General features: G+C 29.2%; 1 protein-coding gene across 1 annotated transcript in view; it reads left to right on the top strand.

The window, feature by feature from the left end:
* Positions 1–338: 338 nt before the first annotated feature.
* Positions 339–10,616, top strand: part of LOC108909496 — a 30,129-nt gene continuing 19,851 nt past the window's right edge. The window contains exons 1-2 of the mRNA XM_018713859.1: positions 339–366; positions 4,907–4,999. Coding sequence (XP_018569375.1) covers positions 339–366; positions 4,907–4,999 — 121 coding nt within the window. The remainder of the gene's footprint in view (positions 367–4,906; positions 5,000–10,616) is intronic.

The raw sequence follows: 10,616 nt of genomic DNA on the forward strand, positions 1-10,616 counted from the left end.
GTGTGAGTATATTAATATTTCGCTGATTTTCTAAGTAATGGGAAATGCGCACCATTACAGTATACCTAACTATTTAACCTAATGCAGAGATAAAATTCTAATTATCTAATAATATGTATAATGGAGGGCGATTTCCCTAAGAGAAGTGAATAAATGGTTTTCCATTCGGATCTAGATTTTTAATTTTGTACATATATAAAAAATTACAGTAAAAATTCATGGTAATACTAACACAAAGCGAAAAAGTAAAAGAAATTGCCAAAGTAATTAAAACTGATTAAAAATTTACAGAATTCATCATCATGCAAACTTGTGACACATTGGAAATGAACGTAGAAATGGATAAAATAAGACACCTCATCGGTGGTACGAGATTTATAAAACGAACACTATGCCTCGTATTTCAAACGAGTTCTTTTAAAACATATCAACTATTTTACGATATATATTGCAAAAAGGGAGCTAAGATGTCAACTTTGCCGTAAATTAAGAATGTCCTTGTAGCTCGAAAACCATAAAAGATACCACTCTATATATATTTCCAACACCTAACCCTATCATAAAACAATTCTAAAAACCCTCAAAAAAACTACAGCCACCCCAACTGCACAACTATTCGATGCAGAGAAACCTCTCATGGACGCCAAAATAACTCCGATCACAATTTGAAAGTTTACCATACAATATTCTCCTACCATCCAACATTACTCTGCCGTTTCCTTAAACATCATCAACAATCTTAAAAATGTTCGTCTAGAATTTAATTGTTAATTCAGGAGTCAATAAAGATGTAACATAATAATCAAATGCGTGATTTTTCTTGCTGGTTAAGTACTTTCTAAATGCTAAATAGTAGAAAAAATATACATTAAAATTTGGAATAATTAAAATAATAATAAAATAATTCTTCTCTATCTTTTTATTTCAATTTTGCCAAAAATAATAAAGTTACATTTTCTCATATTTAAAAAAATTTCACGTGTCCTATGTAGAATGAATTTGATCTTTTACACGAAAGAAGTCTTCAATGGTTTCCTCATTTTTGTAATTCTTTGTATTCGTTTATAGAATCATTTTATCACACCTGTCACTTTAAAATAAATTAAAGAACTACATTTCTTTTATAAATTGTGTCCATTTCTTGTGTATACATGTTAGGGAAATAACGGCAACAAAACAGCAGATAACAGAAAACTTATAAATAACCTAAAACATTTAGCCTTTTTTATACCAAATAATTATTATCAATACATAGCACATATCAAAGAAGTTAACAAATTGATCATCATGTGAACAATACGGATAGTCAAATTTCGCTATCTATTCGAGATTTATTTCGCTAAAAATAATTGTAACCAACAATAACATCGACATAATTTCAGCGTATTGTTACTCTAAACATAATATGCCCTAGGGAAAATTTGCTTAAGTATTTTCTTACAACTACTGGTGCCATCTGTCTAAGAATTTACAAATTCGACATTACCCAATAATATTCGCTATTCATTTCTACCTGTATTTCACATAACTTAAAATAATACCATTAATTGCCGATACATTATGGCAAGTAGCCAATTTACTTACCTGCCTTATTTCATTTTACGCACTAAGGTAGGCTATTTTTAATTTAATTCATAAATATACCCATATCTTTGGTAGGAGAAAAAACATTGCGTGAAAAATTATTTATTCGCTCATGTGCTTCCACACTGGTGAAAAAACAAAAACAGTTTTTACCTACAAAAACATTTTATTAACCTTATAATCACTAAAGAAACAGTGTAACAAATTTTGACAAATGATAGTACCATTTAATAAATTAAAGTGTTTTCTAAGGTATGTAAAGAATGTTAGTCAAAGTTTTTTTACATTATTTTACGTTCTTGTTAAATGTATGAACAAATAAAAATGGTTGACTAGCTCTGACGTTAAAGACAAATATTCCAGCATTAAAAAAGAACTGAAATCCTTCTGTAGCAGAGGATTAATTAGATAAGGTCGACTCTAGATAAGGACAACCGGATGTACAGAGAATTAATCTTGTTTGTCCAGGCCATTAAACATCAGGAAATGCTCCTGAGCGTCGTTTTACTCAGCCTCTGGGGGTTATATAGTGTGGCACTAAAAACATTGAATAGCACATTGTTTTAAAAATATAAAGTTTTAATATTTAAAGCACGAATTTAATTATTAATATGAGTATTCGTAATCGTTATTAAATGAATACAAATTAAATATTCAGTATGGATTTCTGAATAATTTATTGAAAAAATATATATTTTTTGAATTTTACAACTACATTTTGCTTATTTGTTTAATTCTAAAAAAAACAAATGTATTCAGCTACAAAGAATTAGTACAAATTTGTGGTCAAAATATTCACAAATTGTCTGTTATGAGCAATGTCTCGAATATCGTTATATATGAGGAGTATTCATAGTCGTTATTCAATGAATACAAATTTTCAGTCTGGATTTTATAGGGAAAAAATTGCTTTAAATTTCAAAATAATTTTTTTCAGTACCTAAATTATTCTTAAAATTCCGAATATAATGTATTCATTGAATAAAATAAGACAATTGTCTTATTTTTAGTCAAACCGGTTTTTCCACAAAATTTGCATTATGGTTAAAATATAACCACTAATAAGACGGTATATAATACGAGAATATTCAGTAGTTATTATTCAACAAATACCAATATTCAGTAAGGATTTTATGAATAATTGGCTAAAATAAAACTACTTACGTAAACGTTGATGTTGAACCTACCTATAATTACAAAAAACGAATGAAAATACATAGAATTTATTTATGAATACTAATACTGAATTTATAATCGCATTTAATGAATACGAATACAAACTAATATTCGTAAACATTCTATGAACACCGAATAATTTATCCACCATGCAGCTTATTAAATAATACATTAAGCTATCGAATTTAATACATTTTTGCCCACTTTATTTTAATACAAATCCAAACAATATAAATCCATGTTTTTCTTCCTATTTGCTTTACCTTAAAGTTATCTTTTCTTCCGTTTTAACACCGATAATTATTATTAAAACAGAAAGAGTGACCGCAAAAAAGCCATTTTTCAGCCTGTTTTTAAGACTTTTTTAAGACATAGGCGACAGGGAAAATCCTAAAAATATTCTAAAAATATCCAAATACTCGTCATGAAAAATGAAAATGAGCAACACTTTCAGTTTTTCGAAAAACACTCTTATTTAGGGGTTGAAAAGACAAAAAAAGTGAACAAATTAAGAATCATCAACAGTTGTAAAACCCCAAATATTTCTATGTTGTTATCAAAATAATATTATGAAAGTGAAAATATCTAATTTCGTATTTGATACGGTCTTGTCCGGATTGAAAATCAACCCATATTATCCCTAAAGGGGTGAAATCATCCCCTAAACGCCTTAAAATGCAAAAAATATATTAAAAGTTACATTTTTTCTTTTTCTTTTATACGTATATGGTTGAACTTAAGGGTTGGTTTTACCCTCATTTAAGGATATTTTCCTTCGCATCTAGTGATTGTGTTCAATTATCACGTTTAAAAGAAAAAGAAAAAAATTGTAACTTTTAATATATTTTTTGCATTTTTAGGCGTTTTGGGGATTACTCCACCCCTTTAAGGATATTAAGGGTTGATTTTCAATCCGAACAAGACCGTATCAAATACGAAATTAAATATTTTCACGTTCACAATATTATTTTGATAACAACATAGAAATATTTGGGCTTTTACAACTGTTGATGATCTTAATTTGTTCACTTTTTTTTTACTTTTCAACCCCTAAATAAGGGTAAATTTCGAAAAACTAAAAGTGATGCTCATTTTCATTTTTCATGACGGGATTTTGGATATTTTTAGAATATTTTTAGGATTTTTCCTGTCGCCTCTGTCAAAGTCTCAAAAACAGGCGGATTTCCATTACTGAAACATGAACTTAAAAGTATAATTAGTTAATTGTTGTGTTTCTCTGTTTAACAAAAATGCAGGAAGGAGTACTGATATTTTTTTTTCTTTTACAGCCGGAGAAACGATGTACCAGTGCAGCAATATAGACTATTTTTCCAGAGAAGTGTACAGTCCAGATCCTACGGATTCNCAAATTAAGAATCATCAACAGTTGTAAAACCCCAAATATTTCTATGTTGTTATCAAAATAATATTATGAACGTGAAAATATCTAATTTCGTATTAGATACGGTCTTGTCCGGATTGAAAATCAACCCATAATAAAAAAAATGCCAAAAATATATTAAAAGTTACAATTTTTTTTCTTTTTTTTTATACGTATATGGTTGAACTTAGAGGTGGTTTTACCCTCCTTTAGGTGTATTTTCCTTCGCATCTAGTGATTGTGGATTATTAACCGTTCAATTACCACGTATAAAAGAAAAAGAAAAAAATTGTAACTTTTAATATATTTTTTGCATTTTTAGGCTTTTAGGGGATGATTCCACCCCTTCTGGGATATTAAGGGTTGATTTTCAATCCGGACAAGACCGTATCAAATACGAAATTAGATATTTTCGCTATCATAATATTATTTTGATAACAACATAGAAATATTTTTTTTACAACTGTTGATGATTCTTAATTTGTTCACTTTGTTTTACTTTTCAACTTCTAAATAAGGGTGATTTTCGAAAATTTTCGAAAAACTGAAAGTGATGCTCATTTTCATTTTTCATGACGGGTTTTTGGATATTTTTAGAATATTTTTAGGATTTTTCCTGTCGCCTCTGTCAGTCTCAAAAACGGATTTTACGGTCACTCTTTCCATTACTGAAACATGAACATAAAAGTATAATTAGTTAATTGTTGTGTTTCTCTGTTTAACAAAAATGCAGACAGGTGTACTGATATTTCTTTTCTTTTACAGCCGGAGAGACGATGTACCAGTGCAGCAATATAGACTATTTTTCCAGAGAAGTGTACAGTCCAGATCCTACGGATTCCACTTTAGCCATCCCTTGTAAGTATTATGTTATAAAGACTACTCTTTTCACGAATAACACTTTTATAACGATGTATTTAAACTATTATTTGAAAATGTGTACATATAATAATAATAATAATAATTCGGCTTTATTGTAACTACAAATATACAATGAGAAATATATATATAAACAAAGAATAAGAAAACAGAACAAAGGTAAACATATTGCGAAAAGCAATGCCACCTCATTCAGGCGAAGTCTAGCTAAGAGCTACTCATACTCAACCAAAATGAGGCACACTACATTTCAAAATAAGAGTATAGAAACAGCTGTCTAACTATTACTAAATAAAAAAAATAAAAAGTAAGCAAACTATAAATAAGCTAATTAAAATTTAAAAAAACAATTTAATCATAATTAAACATGTCTAAAAGTGGCACGGGCAGGTGCGGTTAATGTATAGGAAAATAACCCAATTGTTTGCAAAACATATATTTTTTATATTTATATTTAAATTTGTTAATATTAAAAACTTTAAATTGATTAGGTATTGAATTGTAAATGGTAACTGCATTATATATAAAACTTCTCCTAAACATAGCTGTACGATGATGTGGAAGGGTAAAAGTATTTTTAAATCTAATATCTCTTTGGTGGATGTTGGAACGTTTTATAAATTTGTTTTTTATGAGCAAATGTAGTAAGATGATGAACTCTCCGATTATTCATATTAAGCCAATTAAATTCCTTAATTTTGTGAGAAATATGATCAGACTTTCTTAATCCAAAAATGGAACGACAACATGAATTCTGAACTTTTTGAATACGATTTTTATCAAATTCGTCGAGACAGTAGCCATATATAAAGTCACAGTAATTAAAATGACATAAAACAAGCGACTCGTACAACATTTTACGTAAATTAAAGTTTAAAATATGACGACTCGAAAAAATTAGATTTAAACTAGAATATGCCTTCTGCATAAGTTTTTTTACGTGCCCCTTAAATCTAAGATCAGAGTCAAAAATTATCCCAAGGTTCTTCGCCTCATCTACTATAGGCAAGATGACGCCATTCAAATTGATATTTAAACTAGATTTCACAATATTAATTTTATTTTTACTACCAAACAACATTAACTTCGATTTATTAGGAATTAGCATCAAGTTATGTTCTATTGAGAATTGCATGATATTATTAAGTACAGAATTCATAAGGTCACCAGTCCTTGCTATATCTTCAACAAAAAAGTGTGAATAAAGAACCGTGTCATCTGCATAGGCCTACACTTTACAATCGGAAACAGAATTTAAAATATCAGCGGTGTAAATTATAAAAAGCAATGGACCCAAAATTGATCTCTGCAGTACACCTGACTTTATATTTAAGTTTGAAGAAGAACAATTATTTACAACAATTTTTTGAGATCGATCACTTAAATAAGATGAGATAAGCTCTACAGCAGAGTGATCAAAACCATAGTATTTCATTTTGGCACAAATTAATCCATGGTTTATAGTGTCGAAGGCCTTTGAAAAATCCAGTAACACCAAAACACTAACCGACCCTTTGTCAAATGCTTCTAAAAGATCATTAGTAACAACAGTCGATGCTGTTGTTGTACTATAGCCCTTTCTAAAGCCATTTTGTGAGTCAGGTAGCATTTTATATAGGATAAAATAATCATAAATTTGAAAATACAATACCTTTTCAAACACTTTAGAAATAGCTGGTAAAATACTTATAACTCTTAGATCTGAAAACGTCAAAGGAGAATTATTTTTAGGTATAGGCTTACCAATAGCAATTTTCCATGAATATGGGAAATATTTTGCTTCAATACAACAATTTATAATGTGTGTTATGTATTGATCAATAAAAGGACTACAATATTTAAGCATTGTACAAGATATTCCATCTGTTCCAGTACTCTCAGGTTTTATACTATTCAAAATACTATTCACCTCATTGATAGATGTAAAAGAAAAATTAAACGAATAATTCGGATTTTTTAAATTGTCATTATAAAATTCTATTAGATTGTCACAATTATTATTAACATTTTGAAGAAACGAAGCAAAATAACTATTGATTTCGTTAGGATCGTTTAAATCATCTGGAATATGAAACTGTTTATTAGATCGAACATTTAACTGTTTAAGAGCATTCCAGGTGGCTTTAGAACTTTTTTTCCGAGAGACTGATTGTAAATAACCTTTTTTTTTTCACTTCTAACCATCAACAAACTATAATTAGGAAGTTGTTTATAATTAGACCAATTGTTTTCAGTACGATTTTGTTTAAATGTATATGAACACGTAAATAAACTTAAATTAAAGGAAAACTAAAATGAAGAGAAAGATGTTTATAATAGAAAAAAGACGTTTATACTTAAAATCGTACAAACGGGTTAAGTTAAAATATTAAATTTTCTAAAAAAATAGTGATGTTATAAATAGATTTTTGACTCTATGCAGACAGAATTGTGCACGGTACTATGTAGATAATAATTATATTTCTTACATACAGTTACTAGTTTCAATGAAGCCATGAACAGCAGATTAAGTTTCCTTATCTGAAATTCATTGAAAATGGCGAATCCGCCAATGTTACACAATCCAATATTCTTTCAATAGTAGTTTCGGAATTAGACAGTTTTAAGTGGAAACTTTTATAGGATTTTTGCGATTTGATATTTTGAAGTGCTTTTTTCGGAATTCAATTTTGCAACATAAATTTTTTTGAGGTAAAATCAAAATTGAGTTTTTTACAAAATTAAGATTTCCCTCGAAATCTGCTGCGCTTCATAATAGATATTTCCGAATTATTAAAAAATAATATATTTTTTTAATATAAATACAGGGTGTTTTCTAGAAACTGGTAATACTTTAAAGTTAGTTTATAGATTATCAAGAAAAGCCCTTTCGAAAAATTTCAGGACAGTCCGAGGTTACTGTTTCCGTATTTTCATTTGTATTTTAATTCTCATTGTTACGCCTGTAAAAAAGATTGAAAAAAACACTCACTCATTCTAAGGTGTGTTCCTGGGCACTCCCATTTGTTTTGAAATTTCACAAGTACGAGGATGTTCATTAAAATTGTGTTATAAAGGTGTACCAATGGCAACTTACTCCTGGAGAATATTGTAACAATATGCTCACGTTTTTACTTACCCGTTGATTAATATTTTTAAAATATGCTTACAATTGGCATTGTAAAGTATCCTGTGTTTCTCTAGCTTTTAAAAAAGGTGACAATCATAATTTGCGAAGGTTTTTGAAATATCTTTATACAGGGTGATACAGAACTTATCCAAAAAAATTTTTTTTTTAATGTACAGAGGACTCTTACAAATACAATTTTGTAAAAAAGGGCAGTTCGAAAATTAAAAATAAACTTCTGCACGCACTGGAAACTGGTCCATTGTAAAAACTGATCTTAAGCAAGGCAAAGCATGAAGTCAGCGACCGGCACGGCGGCAAAATGTAATAAAATATGAACGAATTATTTAAGAGAGATTTTTAAGAAAAAGAAATTTAAAGAATTTCCTTCCCAAGGAAAGAAGTAAATTTAATAATAACTATTTTATATCAGCAAATTCAACTACTTTGGCCACTATTGTTATTACTAATTAATAAAATTAATTTGTGGTTTTAATTAAAAAAAAATTAGTCATACCTGATCTTACAAAAAACTTCAAAATTTTGTCCACCGACGTGTAAAACACATTTGGGCCCGTCTTACCTAGTGTATACGAATTAACACAAATGTTGTCTTGTTTCACCATAACACTAATGCTTCACCATAACACAAATCTTGTCTTGCCTCACTAAAAATTAAAACGATATCCATCAACTCCGAGTTGCTATACACGTAAGGCACTTTTGCCACTTGAAAAACTAATGTAAACACTATTGCAACAACGATAATACTAAAATCGGATTTCAGTATTAGGAATGGTCAGAGGCCACGTGGGCGAATGACGCTAGAAACTACAGTAGCCCAGCCATATAAAGGTTGAAAATACTACAACTTCAATAATTTTTTTCTCAGAAACTATAAGTATTTTATAATATTGACTCCATTTTTCATGACACATCTAGTCCCAATTTTTTTTGGATAAATTGTAAATCACTGTATAATTCGATTTATGATACAACGAAATGTCGGAATGTCGACAGTCACAAATTTGTTCAATGTTACACAGTTTACTTCTGAGATTTGATTGCTGAACAAACTAAATTTCATATGGTTTTTCTTCCGCTATAAATAATATGTTAAGCTTTTTGTGTTAATAATAGGAGTTTATATTTTATTAAAGTATATTATATTACCGTGGTTTCTATTCAATTGAATTTGATACAATATCAGGTGTTCACCAAGGTGACGTCTTGGGTCCTTTGCTATCTAATTTATTCATTGATGACATTGTTACCTTAAGGTGAAATGTATTCTCTACGCCATCATTATCAATGTGTATGTGTAACGTTACAAAACAGTTTAAATGCTGTCAATTATGTCTTATTCCAAGAAAAATAATGTCAAACTTTTCAATTATCATCTGAATGAAGAAGTCTTGCATAGAATGAATAATATTGTTGTTCTGGATGTAAAGTAACAACTCAAAATTAGTTTCAGTTTTCATATCGAGAATATTGTCTTGTCTATTTATAAAAATTTAGTTTTTTTAATTCGATTTTCTAAAGGTTAACTTACTGTATAATTCATTTGTTAAAGGTAAGTTCTAAAATTCGCTTATTTAGATTTCAGGTATATAGTATATAATATTCCAATAGCATTGAAAATATCCGAGTTCAATATTCAAAATCTGTAATTTTTAAAGTTGACAATATGTGCCCACCTACTGGCAGTCCTCAAGAGCAACTACTAGATAGATTTTCAATTCTTGGTACGATTTGACAGACGGGAACTTGTTGAATTTTCATGTATCTACTATTGGAACACGAAACTTGAGACCATTTTATTTTTCTATTCCACAAACAAATGCTTTGAAATTTTTCCCTTTACATATGTGTCAAAATTTTATTACTATCCAGAAACAGGTTACTATACTTGATGCTAGTGTTAGTGATAAAAAAATCTATCTGAAAACTAGTTAGATAGTAGAGTCTTTCCGATATCAATTGAAGAACTAAGACGTTGACGGTATGTACCAGGTTCGGTCGCTGACGCAGCAACTCGGCATTGAAATATTTGAAAAACTTGTTCCCATATTTATTTAGCCATACCCATATATAGGTCTGGTCGAACTAAACGTGGAGGTGGTAGAAATGTATACGCCCAGTTGAAGAATGCGAGCGCGGGCAAACGATATTTAACACAACTTCATCGGACTACTGGGCAATAAATTTCAGCTTTTGACAAGTGGTTGACAAATTGCCCAGCGGTGCAGTGCAGCAATACGGAATTTGGTGTGATTTACGTAATTTTAATTTTTTATAGGCACCTTCTATTAATCATTTATATTACAATTGCGAAAGGGAGAATTAATATTACATGGCATTTTGGAGACCTTTTGAAACGGAACAAAACGAAATTTACCATCAATATAATAAAATTGTTTGAGGACATAAATAATTAAAATATGTTGTTGGCCAAATGAACATATAATAGAAATTTTCTACACATTA

Source organism: Anoplophora glabripennis, unplaced genomic scaffold (genome assembly GCF_000390285.2).
Source record: "Anoplophora glabripennis isolate ALB-LARVAE unplaced genomic scaffold, Agla_2.0 scaffold549, whole genome shotgun sequence".
NCBI lineage: Eukaryota > Metazoa > Arthropoda > Insecta > Coleoptera > Cerambycidae > Anoplophora > Anoplophora glabripennis.